Raw genomic sequence first — 27,582 nt, forward strand, 5'->3', positions numbered from 1 at the left:
CACCTTGTACGGTGAGGAGGGGGTATCTCTCTCACACACACACACACACACACACACACACACACACACACACACACACACACACACACACACACACACACACACACACACACACACACACACACACACACACAGTAAACTCAGAGGAAGCTGTCTGTCATTAAGTGAATTACTCATTTCAACAAGTCATTGTCAGTCAGCAGCAATGAATAGCTGAAAATAATCACAGTTGTTGAAGCAGCCTTGTTCTGAGGCAAACAACTGTGCTATTATCCCAGTGTGATTGACATATTGTAACTACATATCACAGACTATGTGGATAAGAAAATGCTTGAATTTTTTCGAGTGATCAAAATCTACACACATTAGATGTATGTAATAAATTATATTATATGCATATGTCTTGTATAAACTACTGTGTTTAAAACTTTCTTCAGCCTTGCTGTCATTCTCAACTCAAATTTCACCACTACAATTTCACTTATATAGCCACACCACCATCACATTCATGATTGTGAATGTGTGTGCTCAAGGAACACTGTGAATACGCTGCTGCACCACAGGGAACCTCCTTCCCTCATCCCTCAACCTCTTACCCACCTCCAAGGATCCTGCTGAGACGTTGCTGTTGGCATTGGTGCTGCCCAGGTTGCGTGGCAAGGTCCTGGTCCTCTCCACTGTGCTTCCCCCTGTCAGGATCTGTCTAACCGACGGCCTCTGGCCCGGCTTCAGCTGCAGTGAATGCCCGTGGGTGTGCAGGTGTCCTCCGTGGGAGTGTACAAGACCACCCTGAGCCATCATGTGGCCGTGCCCGTGGGGCATGGTTTTGATTGTCCCGTAGGAGCGGTTGAGGTTCATGGCGATGTTCATGTCGCCCACACTCGACGGCACAAAATCCACTGGGTACGCCTCACTCTCAGCTGGGTGGAGGGTCAAGGGTGAGGGAGGTGGGGGGAAGGGAGGATCCTCCACTGCGATGTTGAGGGGTTTGTCCTCACACCCGAGTCCCAGGCCTCCTCCTTGGGAGGAGGACGCTGGAGGTTTGAGACTAACCGTCCTACGAGGTAAGACCATGTAGTCTCCCTCCCCGCCTCCGCCACTTCCTCCTCCCCCTCCACTTCCCCCGCTTCCGGCACTTCCGTCCTGCGAGGTGTTGGAGGAAGGGGGCGGACGAGCCCAGCCCAGGCCACTCTCGGTGCACAGGTAGATTGGAGCGCCACTGCGCTGCTGCCCCTGTTGTCTCTGCTGATCTATGTTGACCTCCTTCTTTAGGGGCGTATCACTCAGCTCATTGAGGCCGCCAAGGGTTGGAACCTTGTGGAAACCCCCCCGCCCCCCAGAAAGTTTTAGTTGTACAATTACTGAAAGCAAAACACTGATCATTCAATCGGTCAGTTATTGGCAACTTCAATCCCATACCTGCACAATGAGGTTGGGAGGGGGGATGTTCCCGGGGAGGGAGCTGAAGTTGACCCCCACTCCCCCCTCCTGATGGGCTAACAGCTTGGGATCGTCCTCATCATCCAAGGAGATGCGGGAAAGGGTCCCAGTGATGGTTGCCGGGTTACAGGTGTTCACCTCCTTGAATATGACTAGGGATGGGAAGGGAAGCAGTGGAGAGAGTAGAAGAGTGTGGACATGAGGAGTTAGGGGAGTTGGCGAAGGCAAGAGAAGTAGGAGAGGTGAAGAGTTTAAGTGTGAGGTAAAGGAAAGCGCAAAGGGTTCGGAAGAGGAACATTGAGGGAGAAAGTGGAATGGATATTGAATAGAAAGTTATTGATATAATGCATGCCAAACATACAACACGACAATTGAGAGATAGGAGAGACATAAACATAATTTAGGTTGTGACACTGAAGTTTGTTTGCAGCTTTGATGTAGCTGTGTGGCAGATTGCATCTCCAAGGAAACGTTCCCCTTCTCATTTGTGTCATTTGTTATATGGTCCACAGTAACTAAGATGAGTTTTGTCTCTGACACTGTGACCTTCAGTCTTGCTTCATCTCAAGATTTGCCAGTGAGCCAGGATTTTTATTAGCTTAGAGAAAGAGCCTGAGTGCAAAATGCTGTGTGCTTCACATGAAATGGAGCCAAATTCCCTCCCACCCGAGTCTTGGCCCATATCTTGCTCACCAGCGTATTCTACTCTGTGCATGAGTAGGTGTGCGTTTATGCTCTTTAATACATGCGAATCACGTTTCTATTTCATAACATTGTAAATAAAAACAGAACATGAAACTACTTACAGTGGGCTTTTGGCTTTCATGCATGTTGTTGAGGAAATAAACTACAAACAGAATGCTATACATTTCTAGAATCGCTACTCCAAAATCAACTACAGCATGCTGATGTGAGACTATGTTTAATCCCGACCAACATCAATCCATCATCACGATCAAACACAAGTCCAAACCATCGGATATTTCATGCTAGATATCATGCTCATTCTGTCACCATCAGAGGACAATAATATTTACACTGCGGTCCCCATAATCCAATGCTAGACCAAAGGATGTAGCCCAGACCGTTTTCAAGCTAACAGCATTAATGTGACAAAACATCAAGCTACACGTTTATTATTAAAACATTGAAGGTGGGTCCTGCTGAGGCTGCATAGCAGCAGTGACACTGTCTGAGTACAGAGCCCAGCATTTTCTCTGTTTAACCATCCTGTTGGTGTATGTGAAAGAACTGGACAGGTTTTTTCCCTTCACATCTGCATCCAACAGTGGAGACCGAGAGAGTGAACTATAGACGAATCCAGCGGTTGTTTTGTGCCATTGCTGCATTAGCATCATTAAACTGAACACATGTACACTGATGGTGAAAGCAGATATGTTTGGGTTAATCACCATAGGAATTTACCACCGAAGATTCTATATTATTGGTTACCACACAGCCTTTGAGGCAAAGAAAGTTACTGGTCAACCTCCGTAGTGTAGATACCAGATTTCTGTGTGGAATAAAACTAACTTAAAGCCATGATTTCTTGCAATGTAATCAGAGTAAAATTCTGCATCATATAAAACCTGGAAACAAAGGATACTGTCCAAGTGGAATTTTGGCCACAAAACATACTAACAAAGAAAGAACCAACTTGCATGAGATATGTGTGTCTTTTGTGGTTGCTGATTGCTGCTCTGCGATTGAAACAAAGAGCTAAACAAGGCTGTTTATTCCTGTTGACGAAGCAGCTGATAACAGCAGTACCCAGAAAAGACATGTAGCCATTTGTCAGTAGATTTTGATTTAGTAGCGAATGTTATCCAGGATTTATTGGACAGATTTCTTGGCAAAAATTGCTTGAGAATTGAAATTCCCCACATGCCACTGCAGATATGGCGGCTTCTCTACTTTCACCCACAACCGTGGATTCATCTATATGACTTATTTAAGTCTACCAGGCAGCGTTAAGAAGGTCAATTGGGTGCAAAACTTACATGGGTGTCCTCTCTCTGCAAGGGTGGAGTGGGGAAAGTGACCGTGTTAATATTTTAAAGCACAACACATTTCTAGTAAATTTGCAGCACATCCAGACGGCCACACGCAGGACCACCGTCATCAGCGAGTGAAACGGGACTGAGCACATTGAGGAGTTATTATCATGCACAATTAAACACAGTCTCATTCCAACATATGCTCGCTGAACACTTATTGGGCGGGAATCGGTTTGATTGATAAGGCATAATAATTAGTGCAAAACCGTGTCGCGAGGTAACGCATCACTGCCTGTAATTTTAGAACATGTTCAACCAGCAAGCTAACTTACATCTCTCCGTTTGCCACTTGGCAATGCTACTCCTGTATTAGACAAAGGGGGGAAAAGGAAAGAGAAATCAGGTGGAATGGGGAGAGCTCACCTGTTTGACATGCCAGGTCAACATCCTTCTCAAAATCCGTCTGAGAGAGGGAGGCGGGGTGGAGAGACAGGAAAGGCAATGAGTGTCATTATAATCACCACATTATTAGAGGCACATGTCTGATGAGTTACTGGATCTCAAAATGGTTATGCTGTATCCAATGACTCTCACACTCTATGGTAATGTTGACGCTTAAGAACAGGATGTGATCTGTTGCCATGGTGACACTTTACAACACTTTACAACCCGGTCAATTAGCAATGCCCCCTGTCAACAAGATCTGAAAACGTTGCCTTGAGTCATACAAGCAGCACAATAATTTCTCCAAAGCCTTTACTAAGCAAAGCAGAACAGACACTTCTGTGTGACGGCACCCGCGGCTGCTCTCTTCACGATGTGTATCGGTTCACAGCAGCTGATCCAAATACAGTTTTGAAAGAGCGGACCGCTGTGGTGTTTTGCCAGGTATGTAATGCTACTATGCCTCAGCAGTCGCCTCGCTATCGACAGAAATTTATACTGCAGCAAAACTATTATCTGCTGTGCCGGTTGAAGTGAAACTTTGTCGCCTTCCAGTCGCTCTTTTCAGAAACCGGAAGGAAGTATACGACGTTATAATCCAAATGCTTTTTTTCTGATTCGATCACATCGACGACCATAACAAAAGCATCCACACAGCTGCACTCTGTATTCAAATTGTATGTTCGTAAGTAAACATCAGACAATGTTTCTTTGGTTTGATCTACAATCCCCCTGAGGAAAGCAGGGTGGCATTTCTCCTTAGGGTAAAGGAACACTCCCAACCCCAGAGAGCGTCGGGTTGAATGAAGAAGGATTGTTTTCGAAAATGGCCACCACTCAAGTTCATGAAAACTTCAATGAAAAGTGAAGCTCATTGCTATGCAGTTGTGGTCCTTCCCTTCTCTCACCATGGAGCCTCCTCCTGTCCTCAGCGGGATTCACTTACAAAAGCCTTTGTTTGGATAATAAACTATAGATTTTAGACAGTTTGGGCACGCCACACAGGCAAAGAGAGGGGGGTGAATAACTGAAAGAGAGAAGGAGAGAATGTGTAAAGGTCTCAGAGGAGCGGAAAAGCTCTTAGTAGGAAAATCACCCGCAGCACCATAAATGAGTCTCTACTACATCGCCAGATTGGGATATGAAAGAAACCCTTTTCTCTTTCTCTCAGTCTCTCTCTCTGCCATCCAAATTCATAAAAAACAAATCATCTTTATCTTAACTATAACACACTATCTGCAACAACCTTGCAGGTTAAATACAGTGAGGCATCAACGTCTAAAAACAGCACAAGGGAACACACTCCTGTTGAGACACTCAATGATATACAGTATTCTTGGTGAGGTTGATAATGCAAAAGAAACCATTATCTCTTAAATCAATTAGAGATGCCCAGAGACATTAATACACTGTCTGCTATCTTGCCACAGAAAAAGTGCTAGTTTCTATCCATACATCACAGCTATTCCTAGATTTAAAGGTGAAATATGTAATCGAGTCAAAACAAACATTGATGCAAAGATTTTTTTGTTTGAAGGAATATTTTTTGGGGGCAAAAAGTTGATTTGCTTTTAGTCAGTGAACTCTCTTGTTTGTATACTAAATCAGTCAGCTAGCTTGGCTGACCTCTTCTCTCATTAATCAGCATATTATATCTTGTTTGGTAAATCCATAGTAACATCCAAATGTAAAAAAAATGATTCTACGGGGGTTTGTGTGCATTTCCTGACCAGTGACCTTCTGAAGTTGTGGCAACCACATGTTAACAACAAGAAGTCATTGGTACAGATTAAACAAACAAGATAAAACAGTTTTAATTAGTGGCATTAAGAGCTTTTTCCAGTCTAGTTCCTGAACTAAGATGAACTAACATGTTGAACCATTCCTTCAAATGTTCCTGTTTGTTGCTAAATATTGCTTTTACAGATTCCACCTTTCTCCATCTATGGGCTTCACTCCTTATAATGACGGTATCATCTCCACAGGTGACATACTGGTTGGCTGCCGATGTGGTTGTGGGTATGAGCGTGGTTGTGGGTGTTGTTCATGATGGAGGCATGCTCATGTGCGTGGCTGAGGGCGTGGCTGTGCTCGAGCCCAGGGTCGTGGTTGCTGCGGGGCAGACTGAGGTAACAGGCTGGCAGACCTGCCTGGTGCCCCGTCGGCGGGAGGCAACCCGACAGGCACGGCGATGTGCCGTAACGCAGAGAGCCACACTGCTGCCCGCAGTAGCTCACATTTGGACCCTTCTGATGGCGTGAAACAAGTTAATGGTAAAACATAAAGATGAAATGTTACAGGAGGGAAATATAACCAGTTTTGTTGAGGACAGCGCTGAGTTTTAATCAGGGATTTACTAATTAAATAACTTTTTCCAAAGACGGCTTTGGTTCAACTTTAACAAGAAGGTGTATCTTCACTTCTACATCTTTATGATCTCTGTAAATGTCAGGGGTTTTAACATTCTAATGAGATTTCCTGTGAATACAGCATGAACACCTGAGAGTAATTATGATGGCGATAAAGCCTAACTGGTAGCAGCTTCGGCAAATTATCCATCACAATTAATATTCTCTATGGTATTGTGTCATTCGTAAAACAGCCCCTATGTGCTGTCTGAGCAGATTTCTTCAGCGATACACATAGAGAGGAAAACTTAAAGCTTTACCAGCTGTCTTTCTTAATGGAGCAATAGCTGGAATAGCAACAAGCTGTGTCTATGACGGCATTAGATCTAAAGTAAATTTAAATAAGAACAGTTAGACTGTAAATGTTCCTCTCGGTTACGAAAACAGAGACAGAAAATGTGTCATAACGGGTTGCCCAAGGAAAATGATGGCTCCAAAGTTTAATCTTGATAACCTCAGAGGGGCATTCAGAAAGCCATAACCGTTAGTGCAAACAGGTCTGAGGGAGGAATAAAGGGAAGAGCGCTCATGCTCTCGTACTCTAGTGGCAGTACGACCGCACTGACATTGGCAAGGCAGTTCAAGTCGATATGATTTATCACGCTATTAGCCACATTTGGAGCAATACTAACTTCACGGGAGCTCTGTGCTCTTTAAATAAATAGCCAGAAGTTTAGGTTAAAAGTAAATGAAATACAGTGGGCAATATAGACATTTCTATCTTGAAGGACATATTCATTTGGGCAGGAAATTGTTAGAGCAATTATATTTGTTGACAATATTTCATTTGTTTCAGGCTGGAAGGGAAATTGCAACTGTGGGGAACATAAAATGTATAGATGCATACATGCATAAACAATAATGCTTCCTGTTAAGGAACAGTAGAGAGCCAGCTATGAGTGAGTTGGAGCACTTCATTAATGGCAATCATGCTTCTTATTACAGGAGCTGAAGCTTCTAGAAAGTAGCAGCCTGGTTGATGTTAGTCCGGGGCTAATGGATTGCAATGTGGGATGAAATGGAATGCTATTCACCATGATCTGCACCTGTCCATTCTTGCAGGAGTCTGGTGAGTTTTCGCTGTCATCTTTGCATCCCCCCATCCTGCAGCGCACCGCGTCCTGCACCTGAAGGGGCGGAATAAGGGACGGGGGTAGAGGAAGGATGAATATAGAGAGGAAAAGTAGGAACATAATGATGAAGGAGAGGAAGGGAGGATTCACAGGAAACTTGAGGAACTTTTACTCAAGTTAGTCAGGCAAATGGAGCATGGGGTACACACTGCCTCACACATTTTATAGACTTCGTCTTTATTTCTGCAATGACAGATGTTCAGTGAATATTAAATTAGGTGAAATTGGCAGAGTAAAAGGAAAAAAAAAGCTATATTCTTCGCAAAGTAGCTCAGCTCGTAGGTTATGTAACAGTCGGTGGATCTGGTATAGAAAGCACACAGCAGTTCTTCAAAGAGGCCTATTTGAGCCTTGTGAGATCAGTGGCGCTCGGTCCAAATTAAAACCAACAGTGCGGTATAGAGATGTTCTAACCCATGGGCCGTTCCACTGTCATTGTTTTACTTCATCCTCCCACGTATGGTGTCAGAGCAAACACACATCAGCCCGCCTTCGAAGGTCGACTTCTTGTCACACAGCTCAAATGAAATGGTTCCGCGTGCATTATGTTTCACAGCGAAACTCCGAGATTATTTTCCCACATTGGGCTTTGTATAATGGATACCCTGGTTACTTGCTGAGGAGGAACATCATTTCTCAATGTTGCTGCTGTCAAATCCCATAAGAATCTTATAGGTGGAAACAAGAGTGCTTGTGTAAGAAGGGATGCAAGAGCGAATGAGAGCATCTTCACTCTCGCTGGCGGGTCTCATCTATGTGTGTGTGTGTGTGTGTGTGGGGGGAGTACAATCCATGTCAGATTAATACTGCATGGGTTAGGGTATTGCCTCCATTGTTCCCTTCCTCTGTCTCTTCTCTTTATGTCCTTGCTCATCCTTGCTGGCATTTGTTCCCCGCTCTCTTCTTGTGTGTGTTGGCAACTTAACTCAGTGCGACTTCAAAGTGAAGAGCCCCACTATTTGTCCATACCTCTCTCTCCACCTTCCTCCTCCCCTACCATCACCCCCCGCTTCGCTCTTGAATCACGGTTTTCGTCCCCCACAGATCTCCGCATGCAATTTGCCGCCCACCCTCCGTCATCCCCTTCTTAATATACACCCTCAACAAAGTCCCTCCCACGCCCTTTTCTCATAATATACTTCCCTTTACATCTCTCCACTCCTACTGCCTCCTAATCACACAACCTGTAACATCGCACATGTTCATCCGCCCTCGACTGATCTCAGCAGGCCAACTGAGCCACCGCTGCCCTTTCACTCTCCGCCGCATGCGAGCGCTACCATGACGCGCTACATGGCACAGCGCTCACCGACATGTTTTGTGTCTGTACTTTACCGAAACATAACATGACCCTTTGCACTGCCTTCTCTCTTGTTTTGCAATGTAATGCTTCCTGATTCTCCCCCTTGTTCCTCTCCTCTCTCCCTCCCTCCCTTCCTCCCTCCATGTTATCCAGCAGCTTCAAGGATTTATGCAGGGGATTTTCAAACATTTACAATATATAATTCCTGGATTTATTGTTCCCTGATCCCTACTGCTTTTGTGATATTGATTTAACGCAGCTAAACATTCCAAGCATTTAAGAATCCAATGCATTCAAAATCGTAATGATCTCTTGGATATAGAAGAGTCTGTGTGTGGTGCTGTTGCATCAGCAATCCATTTACACTTATGGAATGATGATGATATTGCATATCCATTAATTGTAACAAGTGTGATTGTGAGTTAGAGAATGGTAAATGTGTATGAGTGTGTATAAATGTCGGTCTCAAGGGCATGACTACAAGTACGTGGACAATGAGGTTAAGAATCAGCCTCCCAGGGGCCACAGCAAAGCCTGTGGCAAAAAGGCACTAGGGGGTATTAGGAAAGGACTTAGCTTCTTATTCCATACAGCATCTTAATAAGCTCCTTAAAGCAGCCTTGGATCAGACGGACAATACTGTTCTATCATACTGCATTATGGCAAAGAAGCGCCGCAACATAGGACATAAATAGCGTGTTAATCCCTCTCATGTCTGATTCGCCCGTGTTCTTCCGTGACTCCAGACTGACCCGGAAACTAACGTGACATTTGCGAACACGAATCCCACCTGTCGCAGGGGGGTGAATGTCGGAGAGGTCACGGTGTGGTGCTGAATTAAAAATGTAGGAGCTCAACATGTCTGGGATCCGCACAGCTGCTTAGCAGGGAGGAGGAAACCGGACTCACCTCTCTGCGCATTGCACAGTGGACAGTGATGATGACGAAACCTTGGACGGAGTCAAAGACTGCAAAGAGGACCTGGAGGAGACAGACACATTTGCTTGTGAATTACTATCACCTTATTGGTTCCCAAGCCTTTTTTAAACAATGTCACCCCAATGTCACGCACTCCACTGACCATAAAAAAGTCACACAGAATATACTGTATATGAACTTATATTAATATTTGGCACCATTGCTGCAGAAGAGGCGTTCTGATATGGAACAGCTAACCACAAAAAGCTGGAAGCTTACACCTGCTTACATTAGACAGCCTGATTCTAGTTCTTTTGGCCGGGAGGTTCAGTTGTCTCAAACTGTGTTGAGGGTTGAAATGTATCAGCATTTCTAAATCTTTCCATTACCGCTCTGACAAACACTATTTCTCACAACTGTACACCTGGAAAACCCAGAAAATGGATTGTGTTACCACGACAACCAGAAATCCTGAGCTTTCATTACCATTATTAGCTGTGGTAAAATTGCAACGTTGATCATTTAGCATATAGATGTATTTTGCCTCTCTTTTCTCTTTGATACAGTTTAACGCAGAACACAAAAAATGTTGTTTATGTAAATACTGCAGTGAAAAATGCTCTAAAACTTAAGAGAAAAGTAGAAATAAATCCGCTAAAATGCTTGAACTGTCTTTAAAGGCACCTCAGGGTGCTGTGGCTCCCACATTGCAATCCACTGTATTATCATATCCTGTGTTACTGCTATTTTGTAATTAAATGACTCAATACTCATTAGAAAAACACTAATATGAGTCAGGAAAATCATAATTATTCATAATAAATGATCACAGCTGTCCATACTGTCATCCATAGACTGTCTCTGATCCTGTAGCTTTCGCAGGTTCTTCTTTGTTTTAACCTTTATCAACGTTGATGCTATTTTTCCCAAAGGCATTTTACTTAATCATGGAATCATTCTTTCAATTGTCTTTTGGTTTTCATGGCCAAATGAATAAAATGTTAAGAACTGAGACTACCTAAACTTTTAAGACCTATTTTACATCAGAGTTGCACTATTTGAAGCCATACATGATGGATCACTTGTGTACGGGAGAATCACAGTATGTGAGCATCTGCTAGTGTTGCTGAGATACATCACCTGGAAGAGTGTGGAGCGCCGGTCTGTTATGGCCAGCACTGCAGACATCCAGGTTAATGCCAGCAGGGGAAGAACCACACAGGAGCTCCACAGAGACGCCCTGTCAGAGAAAGAGAAAGTGATGCAGGCACAGAGAGGGGTACCGGGAGGGGGAAAGAAGGAGAAGTAACAAGGGGTTCAGTCTCAAACCAGACCAGCCACATTTGGTAGGTAACAGATCAGTCACAGGTTCAGCGGTGGGCAATTTGAAGCTGATTGGCACACTGAGGTTTGCTTCACACTTAATCCTTCAACCGAGAAGTGGAAGATGATGTGTAATCATGTAGATACATGTAGTTATGAGACTGACAATTGCTCACAATTACATGGCTGATGCTCACGTAAGTGTCATGCTGGTGGACTGTGAGACGATGGCAGAGGGGCTAACAGGGAGGGGGGAAGGCAGGCCATTGACAAGTACTGACACAGGGGCTTTTGAGGAGGAAGTGTGTGCGGGAGTGTGTGCGAGTGCGCGTGTCTGTATCTGCAACTTTATGGCGTCAGACACCAATTTAAAATGTTCATGCTGTTTGAGCATGTATTTCTGGGTTTATAACCGTCAGTCCAACAGACTGACTACACTGAGAAACTGCGCACACCCCTTTACAGTCGCACGTCTTAGGCAATGAATAAAAGAGAAAATAGGGCAATAAAGCCAAAGCTGTGCTGTCCTCTTGTTAATTTGTAAAGTTTACAGCTGTTGTTGACTGTGGTTTTTAACCATGCAATATGGTTCAGTACAGCAACAGTCTCCATTCTATGGAAAAAGACACGTAACACTGCAAGTGTACCTCATTATATATAGTAAGTGTTTTTTTTAATTATCTCTTATATTTCAAAGTGCTAAAGTCATTTAGGTGGAAAGATTTTTGGTCACAATTTTCAGTGGGTGGTTATCTCTTACTCGAAATAAATTCCCAAGTAATAGTCTTTAAACCTTTATCAAGACAATTGGGTATAAAAAGACAAGGGGGGTGAAATTGCAGCAACACTTAAGCTGAATTCCTGTGTTGGAAAGTCACCTCAGTAAACACAGAAATTACACAGCCAAGGCTATTTGATTGCAACTTCACGCTAAGATTTCTATAAGCAGATTATTTGAAGGACCTTCCAACCAAATAGTATACAACAAGCATCAAGAAGAAGTGCGGCGATGTGAATATAAATTACCTATTTAATAATAAGATATGTATTCAGCAAAGATGTAGGTGGATCTAAGACGAGCAAAGCTGTATGAAAGAAAGTCAATAATTGCCCCATGTTTTCCCAGGGACAACAAGAAACTGATACAAACTTGTTACTACAAATAAGCAATCTCATCCCATTAGTGTCCAATCATGCAACAAAAGAACTAAGAACAGAGTTGCTGCTTTAAACAGAGCACTCTTCCAAAGTAAACACAAAGCCATAATGAAAGATTTGCACAAGGACATAGATAAATATGCACAAGATTGTTTGTGAGAGTAAACGGGAGGAGTGTCTTTCATTAACAGACTGGCTGCTCTGAACATGAAACCATGACAACGGACCTAGTAAGAGAGCAAAAATACAGTCATCGTCTTTTTTCTTGTTTCACTATAGCAACACATTGGAGCATGTTAAGACTTGATAGGAAATGCTGGTAGGTTAAAGTTCAATACGCAGCATAAATTGTTTTGGATAATCACTTTGTTTTTCATTCTAAATTATCACGTATGGCAGCACATTGTACATCAGACGTTTCTGTCCCTGCATTGCTCGGATAATGTACACTTTTAAGTGTGGAGGGAAAGAAAAAATTCAAAAACAAGCCAAGAAATTGAGAGTTTTAGTGGGGCTAAAAAAGCCCACTGGATGCTTACATGTATCGTTAGACCTTTCAAACTCCACATACAGATTATGTAATAGTGACTTGACAGAGATTTCTCCATAGCCCCAATACACATCTTATAAACTCCTAGGCCTCCCTGGGCCTCCGGCTCAAGCCTCTGGTTGAAAAATAAAAAGAATATGTTGCTCATGATCTTGCTACCATTCATCATCAAGAAGGAGAACATTTGCGAGAATTTCTGCAGATGTGTAAGCACTGGTATGTGTTACTGGCTATATGTTAATGGAGATAGCACACAGAATAAATTAGGGAATAAATTCACTTCTCCACAAAATACAACAATGGTTATTTGGGTTAATTTGTGAACCATCTGCGCTATTTGAAACATTCTCAGGTGACTGCAAAACACATTTAACATTGTTTACATGTCAAATTAGGTGTCAACTAGAACTGTTTTCAGGCTTGTTTTGAAAAATCAGTGAATCAAACCCCTAAAGATGTTGCCAATAATGAAAACCACATCCCATTGGTCTATGTCGACAACTCGGGACTGTATTCCAGCTGAATGCTGGTAGAATTAGGATAGTAAATTGATAATTTGTTACCCCATGTGATGAAAATGATTAGAGGCGACATAGGCGAGATATGATTTATGGTCATGGCTGTGTAAAGGGAGGCTTATGATTATCTCTTCTTCGGCTGCTGGTTCAGGGAGTTTTGGTCGACATCTACCGTTGGAACGTAGAGTTTCAGCTTTCATAATAACATATCGTTGGTATAGCATGTTCGTCGGGAGCATGAACTCGTACAAATTCTATCATTAACAAGCACGGATTGACTGTTAACGAGTTTTCATCAGTTATCATGAGGTTTTAGCCGAGCTTCTTCCCGTCATGTGGGTGTGCAGGCTGAATGTCTTGCTCCATGTTTACATGTCCTTATTTAGGGTTTGTTGCAATGTGCATCCACCCCCGGCACCAGCATGCTCAGGTTCTAGAGGTTTAAGAATATTTCACAGGCTGTGCAGCACTCTGTACAATTATAAATGAATTGGTTTCTCTGAGACATGCAGTACAAATGATAAAACATTTAAATACTCGCAGCAACAGTTGAGGATATGTTAGATATCTTAAAAGCGTTGCCGGTTTTTCCTCATTCTATTACTTAACACCATCTGAAACAGGATGGGTTCACTGTGACTACCAGTTGAAGGTGTTGGCACCGATATGACAGCCCACCACATAACCTTACATGATGTGAGCCAGTAAGTAGCAACAGCGTTTGAATTATTCTTGACATTGTGCTGCCGTGATGCGTTAAGCCTCTGCAATACCGCACTAAAAACGAGTTCAATCAAACTCTAAAGAATGATTCACAAACACTGTCTGGCACAGGTCAGGTTTGCTCTGCACGACCTGAGGAAAATCCACTTTGGATCAAAACATGCTCTCATTAAATAGTGGGGGCTTGCATTGCAGGTTTCCCCCCTTTCATTTTTTTTACTCTGAATGTCATCCTGCATCATTACCGACAGCCCAGGATTAAGGAGAGAAAGAGATGATGATGGAGAGTAAGAGACACAGAGAGAGAGAGAGAAAGAGAGAGAGAAACAGTGAGACAGAAAAAATAGAAAGATGAAGATGGACTAACATGGCGCTGCTGGCAGTTGAGCTGGACAGAGCGGTGCTCGAGATCACGCCACACTTGGAGCATTTCAGGAGCAGTCGGCTACGCGCCTCCGCTGGGACACTTTAGGACATGTACGCACACACACACACACACACACACACACACATACACACACAGCCATGTGGGGGGGAGGAGAGGGAGTGGGGTGGTCGGATGTGTGAATGTGCAGGTGTCACAGTTGCAAAAGGAACAAAAAAAGAAAAGGAGAGAAAAAAAAGTGTACACAACACAGAGAGTGAGAGGGGGTGGGGGAAAGAAAAAGGGGGAGGGGGGAGAAAAGAAAGAAAGGCAAATTAAAAACAGATCTTAAAAAGTAGCAGCAATGAATAACAGTCAGAGTACTCATTGTTTCAGAGCAAGTGGAGAGAAAAGTGAGAGACGGACATTTTTAATGTGACACAAGAATCGTGTGGATTAACAGATTACACTGACACAGACAGGAAATACACCCAACCATCGTATTCCACAGCGCTGTGCACAACGGAGCTTCATCAGGGTGCAAAGGAAGGAAAAAGGCTCGGGTTGTTTATTTACAGTTGACTACTCAGATGGAGAGCAACAGTGTATGTGTTTGTGTGTTAATGTGTGTGTGTGCATACTGTATAACGCAAGTGGAGAATGATGGGGCAATGCACGGGCTATGCTACATTAGCGTCCCATCACAGCTCATTGACTTAGTGCCAGCCACATCCCCACGGCTTCATAAGGAAATACATTACACTAATGACAGCCTGTCCTCTTACTATGTGTGGGAGGGCTTGGATGTGTGTGTGCGCAACTCTAAACACACACTTTGGAGAATCGGAGAGGCAAGGTGCTTAATACTCGGATAACATCAAGGTCTTTGGCTGTAAGAAAGAAGCATGCATCTGTTTCTGCGTGTGTGTGTGTAGGTGTGTTTGTACACATCAGATGGTTTAATCTCAGTTGCATCAAATGGTAACAAAGCTAATCAACCCCCCGGGGAGCCAATCTGTAATATTAACCCTTGCAGCGATACACAAATTATCAATTTCAATTTGTGCAAAAGACAGACATCGGAGGAATTGTAATGAGAGAGAGAGAGATAGAGAGAGAGGAAGAGAGAGAAAACAATGGAATCAATAGGTATGGAAATGAAAAACATGGATTTGGCAACGAGAGCCGAGGAAATCTCCACTCCCAGGATTAGTAAAGATGATGAACGCCCGCAGCTTCAATAGGAGTAATGTTGTAGGTGGATGTATATGCATGCATGTCTTTTCATGTGTGCATACATCATGCGTGTGCATGTCTGAGAGAATTTCAATAATGCAAAAAATTTCACCCACATCATCCTTGTGTTTACAGTATATAATTAAGTATCCATCTGCCATTGATTTTCATATCCACCGTATTCATCTATGTCACATTATGCTGAGAAACGAGATGTAGAGGCGATTGTTTAATGCTGATAGATTTCACAGAGCAACAGAACATAGCAGATGTCTTGTCATTTTGTCGCCAAATTGGACCCTTTTTCAAATTTGTTTTACGGGAGGCACAGGTGAACGAGTAGGTGTGTGTTCGGAGACTCTCGAAAGCACTTTAGATGAGTTGAAAATTTGAAAATGTTGTCTCCCTCACTTTGTGTCTGTCAGAGGGTAAGATATATTTAATGCAGCAAAGTCGAAGTCGGTTCCCACAAAGAATTGCGGGGAAGGATGAGCAAGTTGTGTGTGTCGCTGTCTTTTGTGCATAGCTGTGTGTGTGTGTGTGTGTGTGTGTGTGTGTGAGAGAGAGAGAGGGTTTAGGAAGTCGACTCACCCCGCTCGTTGCTTTTTAGACTTGTCTGAGATGCCGTCTCGGGACATGAGCTTGTTAAACACCACGATTCCAATAAGCATATTGACCTGGGAGAGACAGAGAGAACAGTTTAATCACAATCGCTATAATAGATGAGCTGCCGGCGGGGATTCAATTCACACACGGAAGAAAGAAAATTTGTGATGTTTCAGTTGATTGAAGGTGACTTTTTGAATGTCCCACAGGACTCACGACTGAAAGCGAGAGCGCATTTGTTGTCAGGACTCCCAAGCAGACTTATGCAATATTAGTTTAAAGCTTAATTTCATAACAGTTTTATGATACGTATACACAGATTTCCCAGCACACTATTACTTAGTTTTGAAAATACATAAGGGCCAAATGTTTAAGGACGAAGAACATAATTATAATACTAACAGCATTCCACCTTTGTATACATGTTTGTGATGCTATGTTCTTTAAACTGGTGCTGTGTTATGCTTTGACATATTCGATAGATAGATTTTAATAGAGACACGTTTAAAAGATGTTTCTGATTAATAATCAATGCCTCTTTTATACAACTGATTCACATGCAACTACATTTGGCTCATCACTAATAAACATTATAATCTACAGATATGTTTTCTCTTCAGATTCAACATTGACGATGTACAGAACATTGAGTGTTGCAGTATTGCTTCCTGCCACAAGTGGCAGCACTGAGTATAAATCTTGCAGAGCAGCACTACCACGAGGAGGAAATTGCGCCACTTTAAAGTTTATCTGTGGAATTTGCTTGTTAACAAAAACTTTATGTTTACATTTTCAAATCCCAATGTGTGCAACATGTTGAATTTGTTTCTTTACTACTACTAAACACTTATTTTAGAAACATATTAAAACATTTTAATATTTTGAAATTGATGATTTCTTTTAGAAGTTCATTGTTCGCATTTTTCCAAGTGTAGTGATTCATAAAAAAACAAAAACATATATAAACAAAAAAACAAACTTATATAGCCTCTCATCCTGGCTTCTCTTACTAATGAGGAATCCCTAGCTAAGCCTGCCAAACATCTGGCCACATTGACCCAGTGACAAAGATTCTAGTAGGCATACACACACAGATCAGAGCCAAGGCTTGCCCCATGTAGACCTCTTCCACTGAAATCCTGCCCATCTGGGAGATTTTCTATTCCAGCGACATATTCCTTCTAATCCTGATTTCCAACATTCATCTGTACTCTTTCCTTCACCCTTCATGGCTTTCCCCGTAGAGCCTCTGTTTGGTTATTCATCTGCTAGTGTTCTTCGGCGGTGCATTAGCAGCAAATGACATTCACTGTGTATGCAATGCATTCCTATTCTTATCAAGGTTTCTCAAACTGAATGTCTACCCAGATTCCTTCTTTCATCCGTCACTAAGAGCGGCTTCTGGCTAGGGGGGACCTTTTATAGATTCAATACACGGTTACTGGAAATTCTAAAAGAAAAAGAGTTGTTGAGCAGTTAAAAGTCTGACTTTCATGTGGTCAGTTGAATTTCCAGCTTTTGCAGAAGCTGGATTTTTACTTGAAGTCCATGTCTTTGCTACATCAACGGTCCATCTGGCAGCTTTTGCAATTTGCTAAAAAGTCTCTCTTCCTCTGTCTGATCTCCTTCCCTCTCATGTGTGCGTTGCCGCCGACAACAGCCTACGAGCTTCCAGATTGAGAGAGCACTATTGTCATGCCAGTCATGTCTGGCCCCAGCTCTGTGAGTCAGCATCATCCCGCTCTGCTATTTGCTCAGGGCCAGGTTCATTAATTAGAGAAGTGTCCTGTGGGAAGGTCTGCGTTTCTCTGCCCGCCGCTCTGCTCTCATTACAGATGTTTGTTAGAGTGGGGCCCCTGCAACAACACTGGGAGGCCGGGGACCATTACAGTACATAGCAGCTGGGGTGTGCAGTACATCGACATTGTGGAGGGAGAAATGGTGGAAAGTTGCAAACGTTCAGAGGAACACCAGTCACTGACACAGCATATGATGAGGAACCTTTGATTTTACAAAACTGTGACCTTGTTAGTTTTACTTTATAAATAAACCATCAGCCTTGTGTGTCTTACATAATCGTGAGTGTGAATGTGTGGGTGGTGGTTTGCTGTATTTTCTCATTATGTCATGTTTAAATAATAGTCGTATGGGAAGCCACATCATTATCATGATCGGGAATATTAGCACCTAATAGTTGCCAGGAATTTACTTCAAAAAAGAAGAAAATAATATCACATATGACGTCTGATTCATGCTTCCTTTCTGACAAGTATATACTGTGGGTGTTCAAGCAACAAGGAAAGAAAACCATAATGCATGAGAAGAAAAATAACAACAGCAGCAGCTGCAGGGCAATTACCAAAGTTTAAAGTTTACTACCCCGTCCAGACTTATTAAGCTTAGTGGTGGAAATATCCACCCAGGGATTCATTCGGGAGCCACATACAGCAGCACACAACAGCTGATGATTAAAACACCAATGAGAGAATCAATGCATTCAATTTCACTGCAGAACAATATAAAGCGATGCGCTGTTGTTTTGTAAAAGTCTGTTTGGCAAAAGCAAACAAAGGACACATTATAATGATTGTAGTGCACACTGTGAGTCACATATTCATGTCTGAGAAAAAAAAACCCTCCTTTAAAAAGGAATTTAGTCTTAAATGTGACTCAGACTTGCGCATATAAGAGTGAGAAATGAATTTGGCTGCTGGCTTTTGGCCTCCCAGTCCAAGCATGTGTTGCATTGCCAGGGAACTGTTGTCGGGTGGAATATGTTTTGGTGTTTTTGGGCTGACATTTTTAAACTCAAGGATCAAAGTGCCCATCTCATCATTTTGTCGTGGACACCCCGGGTGAGACTATTTGCTCACATGTTCATGGGTGAGGGAAAGGAGAGAGCAGCTGCTTTAAAGCTCTTAGCTTGGAGGCCTATAATGATATTTGTAGAATTATGCAACAAGAAAGAGGGAAGAGAGAGTAAGCTGGACAGACTCACCAATACAATGACAGCAGCAGGCCCAACGAAGGCGTACAGCAGGCCGCCCTCCAAGGACAACCAGCAACTAAAGAAAAAGACAAACAGAAATATTTTAATCACAAAATCACAGCACTACTGGTGTTGCAAATATAATTTCATCAAATCCAGGTCTCACATTTCACTGCAAAGCACTTTACCACAACAAGTACACAACCAATTAAGGATCTTGAATTTCTGAGCGAGGGATAAAGTAGTCATTTCTACAGCTGGGTAAGTGCTTCTTTCTGTAAATATTGCCCTCAGTACCAAAGGAATGTATTATGTGCATTACCTAAACATATCCCAGAACTGTAAATACTCTTGTGGAATTTCATTTGGTATGAAAGCTGCTGAGACTTAATGAGTTTAAATATGTCCTCCAGTGATGTCATCAGAGCATACTGAAACCCCTCTGTTGTCTTAATTGCAGCTCAATAAAAAGCAAGATGAAAAACAAACACAACCCAAAAGCTAATATACAGTCCTCGTATTAATGAGATGTTGAGTAAAAGACAAGGGAACAAGTTGTAAACATCTTTAAAGATGTGTTTTCACTGAATCAATTCCACCATTGACTGGGTACCAGAGCTTTTTGGGGCATTACTAGTTTAATGGTAAACCCAACAGTAATTGTTGATAACTGTACTTTTTATATGTCCTGCTTCAATGTAAGTAAAACATCCAAAACATGCTTTACATTTGCCGCATGGCTGTCTCTTAATTTAGATGAATTACATTTGAATGTAAAGTTTGCCAGCTTCTAACTTGATTGATGAGGTCCAGAATAATTAAGGTTATTTAACATGATTATTTTCCCCAGTAATTTATTGGCTCAGTTGGAAAAAGGTGAAATAATCATAATTCAACGTAATTCAAATAAAGAAGTGGGGTTGTCTTATCCCACCAGTCCTGAAAAAGCAAGTTAATGGTGTTTTTGTCCTTTAAATTGGACGGTTTATTATTTAGTCATGAATAAGTTATGCAAAAATACGTCACATTTTAAATCTAGTTTTAGGGGCTTAAATGCTTTAATTCTTTCTTTTTTTTTAAATATAATCTTAACAAAGGGCATTAACAAACTGCCGTGAGCCCACTAAATTACCAACTAAGATGTATTCTGCATTAATGCTGGGACAAGCTTCAGTCTTCCTCTGACACAGAATAGGAATGAGCGATTATTGCAATTAGAAGCATAGATGTATGGAGAAACGCAGATTGTTCCAATAACGTGACAAATGTTGAGATTATGTGTTCAGCTGCAGAGCCTCCACCGACTCAATAACCGTCTCAGTAAAACGTGTATACAATCACAAACAACTGAAATAAAGCTCATCTTGAGACCTTGAGGGGAAAAGTCGGGTCAGGAAGTGGTACTCACTAGCTGGCTGTGCCGTAACCTCTCGCTCTAGTGAAACCCACTGACACAGCTACTACTAGGGCTGGAAGACCTGTGGACAGAGAGGGGGAGAGAGAGAGAGAGAGAGAGAGAGAGAGAGAGAGAGAGAGAGAGAGATCAAAAGGGTGAGACAAAGGATAAAAGGAAGCCTTAATGGGGACGACGAAGCATGTCGGCTAAAAAAGATTCTCCAGTGCGCACAACTCAATATGGCTCTTCTCATTCAAATGCTAAGCAGCCATGCAATAGCGTGTAATGTGTGCATATGTGATTGAAACTGACTTGGTGCTATGTAGGTAAGCCCTTGTTCGCTGCGTGTGCTCCCTGACACACAGGCCTAGCTACGGGCAAGGATACTGGGCTTAGATCCCAGTTCGTCACAGGGATGGAGGCTCTGAATTAACATTTTTCGTATACATCAGCACTGCTATAGGAGACTTGTGCACGCGGCTCGCCTGTGAATCAGTAACACTAGGAATGTGGGCATGTCAGACATAAAGAGAGTCCATAAAAAATGTGAGGTATAGCTCGGAGTGGTCAATAAGTCATGCGTTAATTAGCTAGATCAAGCCGTTTGGGTGTGTCCGCATGCGCGTGTGTGTAAATGAGAGGAAAAGAGAGTAAGACGGAGTGTCACAGAGCGAGTGCCAGAAAGAGAGGGAAATATGCTGGGCCCCATAATGAGCTTGGCTCTGAAATATTCAAGTAATTAACAAAGCTGTGATTATGGCTGCAAATGAAAAGCAATTAGAAAAAGTCACATTAACATTAACAAATAAGATGGTGGGGAGCCAGGCCGGTCCACTAACCAGCGTGCGCAAAGTTTCAATTAGACAACAACAACATCAATCTAGCGTTTAACGATATAAAAATACATATGTATATTATGGTAAGTAACGCACCTATACATTAAGCATACATATTCTACTGCTAATCTAACACAGCTCCAGTTGCACCCCAAATCGCCTGTTTCCATGGCAACTGATTTCAATCACATCATTTGGAGAGAAAATGGCAAAATGGACGCGAGGAGGATAAGCCGTTTGATCCCCTTCACTCTGCCTGGCTGTCTCATGCATTTCATATGCATTTGCAAGTGTAGCGGATAATTATACGGCTTCAACTGCACGCACACACACACACACACACACACACGGTATCTCTATATCTGAGACTGTACAACAGTCTTTGCATTCTCCCTCCACTGTATCAGGTAAGGGCATCAGTGACTTGGCAGATTGGACTGCTGGGATCAATATCAAGTGAAATGAACAGACGGTGTGTGTGTGTGTGTGTGTGTGTGTGTGTGTGTGTGTGTGTGTGTGTTGTTGGTGTTGGAGGCTGCAGTTGTAATTTCTAGGGCTATCTCAAAATATCTCACCACTGTTAGACAGATCTTATCATATGTTTTGATTATCCTCGGACATCCCTGCTGCCTGTTGCATCGGGCTGCAGTACAATAGCGGGGACAGTAAGCCTTAGAGACATGGAGGGTGAATGGACAAGAAGACGCACGGCTGAAAGGAGCGAGATTATCTTTGCTCTGAATGTATAATGCAACCTTGTTTAAGTGTGTACGTATTGGATGCAATTATATTAGAAACGGTAATGAATTTCTTTCCAAAAATGGCGTACTTGGAGCAACAAAATAGTAGTATGCAGGAAGAAAATGGGATATGAATGAGCCCGAATGAAGGTTATTTAGAATAATTGAGCCAATACTTTCAACATTACAGCATAATAATTTGTCAAATTCTCACATACACAACAGCAGTTCAATCAGCATCCAATTCATGCAAGCACCTTCAATTTGATGCTGAAAATCCTCTGACACATAAAGACAGTTTTGTAGTCACAGCAACGGTAGAGACTTATATGAGCACCGACGTGTTCAAATCAACTCCACCATCATATTGAACAGTCTCTTTCAAAATGCAGTAACTAAAAACCATGGGAAGCCATTAACCTACAATGTGTTGGTGATCTGCAGATGCTGATGCTTATAAAGGTTGTTGGGAAACAAACTTAATATGATTAAAATGATCATGCATTGCACAGGGATGGAGAGTCATGCTGTGTTCATTTTGTCAACATAAAAAGTAAGACTCAAGTGCTCACCCCAGCCGAGGCACAGGAAACGCTTGCGAATGAGTCGTGACCTCATTTTGCCAATGACGGCCAGATAGGACTGCCACGCCTCCGTCAGCACCCAGCAGAAGGACGCCAAGAAGAAGAAATGCAGGAAGGCAGCAGTCACAGTACAGAGACCCTAAAGAGAAAAGGGAAGTCAGTGAGACAGAGAGAGATAAAAACACTGAAGACGTTTTACAAAAAATGAAAATGTTCCTTTTGTCAAGGGATTTGAAAGTAAATCTAGGGCCCTTCATCCGTTTAATTTTTTTTAATCTGTGTTTTTAGTTAAAATTTCTATGAGGTCTGTCTTCTATGTTTAACCGCAATGTTTCATCAGAAAAAAGTGTCTTATAATGTAGTAGATGATTTGAATTTTTGCAATAAAACAAAGTGATTCAATACAGTTCATAAAAAAAAAAATCCATCTTTTTGTCAAATTAAATGTGTTTGGATGACTTTATTTGTAAGCGACACCCTCCGCAAAGGTTTCGCCTCATGAGTGTCATTCACTCTCATAGGTTGGAGCTGCCCAACAGGTCAGATGTTTAGCCTGCTGAGGTGATGCACTGGCGAGCCTGGCTTGTGTTTTGATAAAGGAGCCCCTAGCTAACGCATAATTGCCTCATCTGGGGCTTTTTTTGGGAAGCTCCAAAAAATTGTGTACTATGAGCTATGCTAGCCATCTCACAAGGTCTCTACGTGTGTGTGTGTGTGTGTGTGTGTGTGTGTGTGTGTGTGTGTGTGTGTGTGAGCTGAGGTGAGCCCTCGGTGAAAAACTGACAAAGAGAGCAGAGGACAGAAGCAGTGTGCCCGTAAATTAAACCAAAACATAGCAGAGTAGGTTTTTTTCTGTCCTTTGGGCTTAAGTGCTATAAAAAAACCCACTTACAATGGTAGAAAACCCTGCTTTTAATACATGACATCCACATTTTGGCAAATCCCACGATATACAATTTACAACCGATCCCCTTGTTTTAATCATCAAATCCCACAGATTTTAGGGTCCTGTGAATATCTCTTCAGACTATTAAGCCGATGAAAATAAACCTCTGCAAGATAACGAGGAGTCTGATGAAACACACATTGTTTAGAAGAACTGGAGTTCACCCTGGCTCTGCTTCCTTCCTCGTCATGATTGACCACTACACAGTGCAGTCTTGCTTAGTCAGAGTACAGTGTGCCAAGTCAGCCTGACATTTTGAGAACTCCCTCTTTATGAACCTAGTCGACACTTTGGTTTCTAGGAATTCTAAAAGGCTTGGTCAGGAGCAACATTACTGGAATCAGTGATGTATCGACTACGGTTTACGGTGTGGGAATACAATTTTCTGTACACAGTGACTTACCTTGCTAAGCGTTTGAGATTGTCCCACCAAAATCAATAAGTTGGAGGCCAATATGGAGAGGCAGAAATTCACCAAGATGATGGATCTCTCCGAACGTATGTACCTACAGAGCAGAGGGACGGGAGAGAGAGAGGACAGGCATATGAGATGAGTATTAATGACAGATTGACAGATTGAACAGTATCCGTTTGGACACTGGACAGAGTCATTAGCTTGATTTTGCCATCTGTCATGTGCGCTACCAATAACTAGTCACCAACCCCCTGCTGTAGTTGAACCATTTGTTCCTTATTAGGCCTCATTGGAGTTTTGGCACAGCCGAAGACTCTCACAAACTGCAATTTGTATGTGTTGGAAGGAGCCAGAACAGTGTTCGCTGTCTGCACAAGTGATGTGTGAGTGTAGAGACATGACACCATCGGGTACATGTGTACCTCCAAAAGGCAGCGTAGATTAGCAGCAGGATGAGCAGGGCGGTGCAGGAGACCCCACAGCCCACCATGAGGGGCACAGAGGGCATGCTGGTAGGACCCATGTCCTGAGGAGGAGAGGGACAGAGACAGGAAATGTAGTTAATAATTACTGCAAGATACTATCTCACAGATGTATCAAATTATACAGCTACAGCATGATGGGTGGGTTTAGCTAATTCAAGTTGAGTTGAGACCAGACAAGAGGGTTTTTCCTTATATAAAACATTATTGTTGAAATATAATAAAGCATATACCTTGAGATAACTGATCAACTATCATGAGAACACAAGACTATTGCGTCTTCACACTGGCTTTGCGACCCTACATTACAGTACTTTACATAGATTAGATGCTGCTTGGCATAGCTATGACATAATGCATGTAACGTTTATATTATATTGTAATGCAAAACATGTAACTATTACAAACTTGTGTTTGCCACATATCTTATTTTCTGCAGTGATTGGGTTTTTGTTGTGGGAGCCAGTGCAATGCTAATTCAGTCAGGACCACTTTGTCAAAAATAATCTTTATTCATTTGCACAAGTTTCATTTGGTGGTATGGTACTGTTCTGGGACTCCCTGCTCTGAGCCTGAAGAGCACCTTCCTGCCCTTCATGAGCCATCATGAACGGCATAAGCAGGGAGCGTAGCAGCAAAGAAAAACCCCAGACAGAGCAGAGCAACCAACAAGAACAATGGTAAGGTACATAACAGATGACGAGAGGAGCTGGGGTGGAGGTGGGTTGAAAACGCCGGCAGAGGAAGCAACGAGGGAGGTCAGGCTAGAGCGGTTTAAATAGCGCGCGCTGAATGCAATTTCCCAATAGGAAGCGAGCACGGGGAGTCAGCTGAGCTGTCAGCTGATCTCCTCGGTTTTGACAGCTATGCTGTTGCTGCTGATTTAGAGCTTGACGTCGTGGCCTGCCAGAACTAACGCTACGCTTGATTTTATGGGGTTGGCTGACAAAAATATGTTATCTCTGACAGGTAGAGAATGTACAGTAGGAACCTGCTCTGCGCCCACCCAGTGTACACTTTCTCACAAACAAGGGAAGACACACTAAACCATAGTGCATAATTAAGCGATTTAGGTCATGATGTACAGCGGACCTTGGCTTTGTCTCTCTCCCTAAGTGTGCCTTTGAAAGGATGAGGAACAGACAAATGAAGCTGCACGGAGTGCATACACCCCGTTGTGTCCCAAATGGGCTTAATGTTTGGCCTGCTTTTAGATTCTCTATCACACAATTTACTTCAATTTACCTCCTAGGGTGGCTAGTCTTCCCTTTCATCCCAAAGATTGATCACTACACACACACACACACACACACACACACACGGTGTGTTTCATAGCAAAAAAAAAGTACATACTCACACACAAAGGCACGTACAAGCAGATGTGCCAAGTAATTGAAAGTCAGTGTTTAAGCTGCATGAATGTGTTTGTGTGTCTATTCATGATGAGCCGAAGGCAGAGGAGTAAAGCACGAGAGCAGACTTTAGAAAGGAATAAAGAAGGCAATATGAAAAGAAGGAGTAGGAGAGATATTCAGAGAGAGATGGAGTGGGACGAGTTGAGGACAACTAAGAGAAAGTAAAGAGTTGTAGGAGGAAGACTTATAGAGAACAGACAACAAGAGAGTCAAAGCACTGCTTAATGGTTTTCCCTGGCCCATCAAAGGAAGTCAATTCCTCCAGAGGAACGATGGAATACCAATATGGCATGCATGAAAAAAAAGGAGAATGGAGGTGAAACATTATCAAAACCGCCTCATAAGAAAGGAGAGAACCACAAAGAGGGGATATGACAAGCAACTGTTTCAGGAAAAAAAGAAAGGCCCAGGAGGAGAGTGGCAGACGACACTTACTTAGTGCCTTTGATATCATGCAGACAGGAAGGTCAAAGAATATGGAGGCATTTGAGTTCTTTGGTCTCCTGACGGATCAAACATGGAGGATGCAACGTGAATGCATTACAGGGACTCCTATTGGATATCTTTGCCTTTCTCTGTCTCTTTGAGTTCCTCCTAAATTAGCAGCTACCAGACAAGTCATGGAGTTAATTACATTCTTACTTGCAGTTTACTCAAAGCACATTCACACATTGCCCCTCAGCTCTTCATTGGATCAATGTGTTCAGTGTTTTCTTTGTTGGTACAGTTAAGTGTTAGGTGTGAGATGTGATGTGTGTTATTTCAGAATGTGGAAGGACGGTGTATTACTTTGTGTTTTCGGGTTCATTCAATGAAGACAAGTTATTGAAAGAGTAGACGTTCTTTACTGGTAGGATCTGAAGGTAGTTACAGGAGAGGCACAGCAGCTATGTTTACTCGCGGGCTTTTCTGACATGAATCTGCTCAACAATCGTCTTGCGCATGCTCCGCGTCTGGCTAGGCATTACTAGTCAATCGATGTGCTGATCAACACAAGCCATAGTAATCAAGCAAGCAAACATGATATGCTCATATCATTACAGACGGTACCAGAGAGGAAGTGATAAAAATCAAAGTAAATCTCCACACAAATAGACTAACGGATACAACACATTGGGCCAGAGGGTAGAGTGTCACACAGATGCCCTAAATGCTAAATGGGTATAGTGATTTTTATTTTGCAGTTGGAGGGTGTGTGTGTGTGTGAGAGAGAGAGAGGAGAGAAAAGCACAAAGAGAGATTAGAAAGAGTGTGCTGAGGTTCTGCTGTATATGGCCAGGCTCCCCTGGGCAGCTTGGCTACCATGTGATGGAGAAGATAGCTATTTTCAGCTCAGGAAGTTTAACCTACTTATCTCCTCTCACTGACAATCCTCTCCCCTCCACTCCTACCTAACCTGCTACCTCCCTCCCTCTCCGTGTCGCCCCTTCTTCCCCCTACCGTTACCTCTTACTCACTCCTCAGCAGTGGGTCTCTCCAATTCCCCTCACTACTTATTTTCCATTAACTTAACCATTGCCTTCTCTCATGAAAGGAGATCATGCATGTCTGCGGTGCTGAGATTACAGAACATTTGTTTCAAAGTATTTCCGCAAATGCTTACAAGGAGTATGGAAGGACTTGTCATACTCATCATGAATCTACTCATGTGGCATAGT

The 27,582-nt window shown here is 42.7% G+C and overlaps 1 protein-coding gene across 20 annotated transcripts in view; it reads right to left on the minus strand.

Moving 5' to 3' along the window:
* The window catches only part of adgrb2 (adhesion G protein-coupled receptor B2), a 195,125-nt gene that overhangs the window by 19,475 nt on the left and 148,068 nt on the right, over positions 1-27,582 (minus strand). For 9 of the 20 annotated variants that reach the window (XR_014598645.1, XR_014598646.1, XM_084032104.1 and 6 more), the window contains 15 exons: positions 24,450-24,553; positions 24,016-24,118; positions 22,655-22,805; positions 20,519-20,588; positions 19,120-19,186; positions 16,107-16,192; positions 14,283-14,381; positions 10,784-10,883; positions 9,635-9,706; positions 7,324-7,416; positions 5,876-6,130; positions 3,861-3,900; positions 3,441-3,455; positions 1,420-1,592; positions 601-1,314 (listed from right to left, as the gene is read on the minus strand). Coding sequence is in view for 18 of the 20 variants with exons in the window: in XM_084032104.1 (XP_083888230.1) it covers positions 601-1,314; positions 1,420-1,592; positions 3,441-3,455; positions 3,861-3,900; positions 5,876-6,130; positions 7,324-7,416; positions 9,635-9,706; positions 10,784-10,883; positions 14,283-14,381; positions 16,107-16,192; positions 19,120-19,186; positions 20,519-20,588; positions 22,655-22,805; positions 24,016-24,118; positions 24,450-24,553 (2,142 nt within the window). In the remaining 2 variants the exon portion in view is untranslated. The remainder of the gene's footprint in view (positions 1-600; positions 1,315-1,419; positions 1,593-3,440; positions 3,456-3,860; positions 3,901-5,875; positions 6,131-7,323; positions 7,417-9,634; positions 9,707-10,783; positions 10,884-14,282; positions 14,382-16,106; positions 16,193-19,119; positions 19,187-20,518; positions 20,589-22,654; positions 22,806-24,015; positions 24,119-24,449; positions 24,554-27,582) is intronic. The other 11 variants (XM_084032094.1, XM_084032089.1, XM_084032097.1 and 8 more) reach the window with 8 other exon arrangements.

The sequence above is a fragment of the Eutrigla gurnardus genome, assembly GCF_963514095.1.
Source record: "Eutrigla gurnardus genome assembly, chromosome: 17".
In the NCBI taxonomy this organism is placed as follows: domain Eukaryota; kingdom Metazoa; phylum Chordata; class Actinopteri; order Perciformes; family Triglidae; genus Eutrigla; species Eutrigla gurnardus.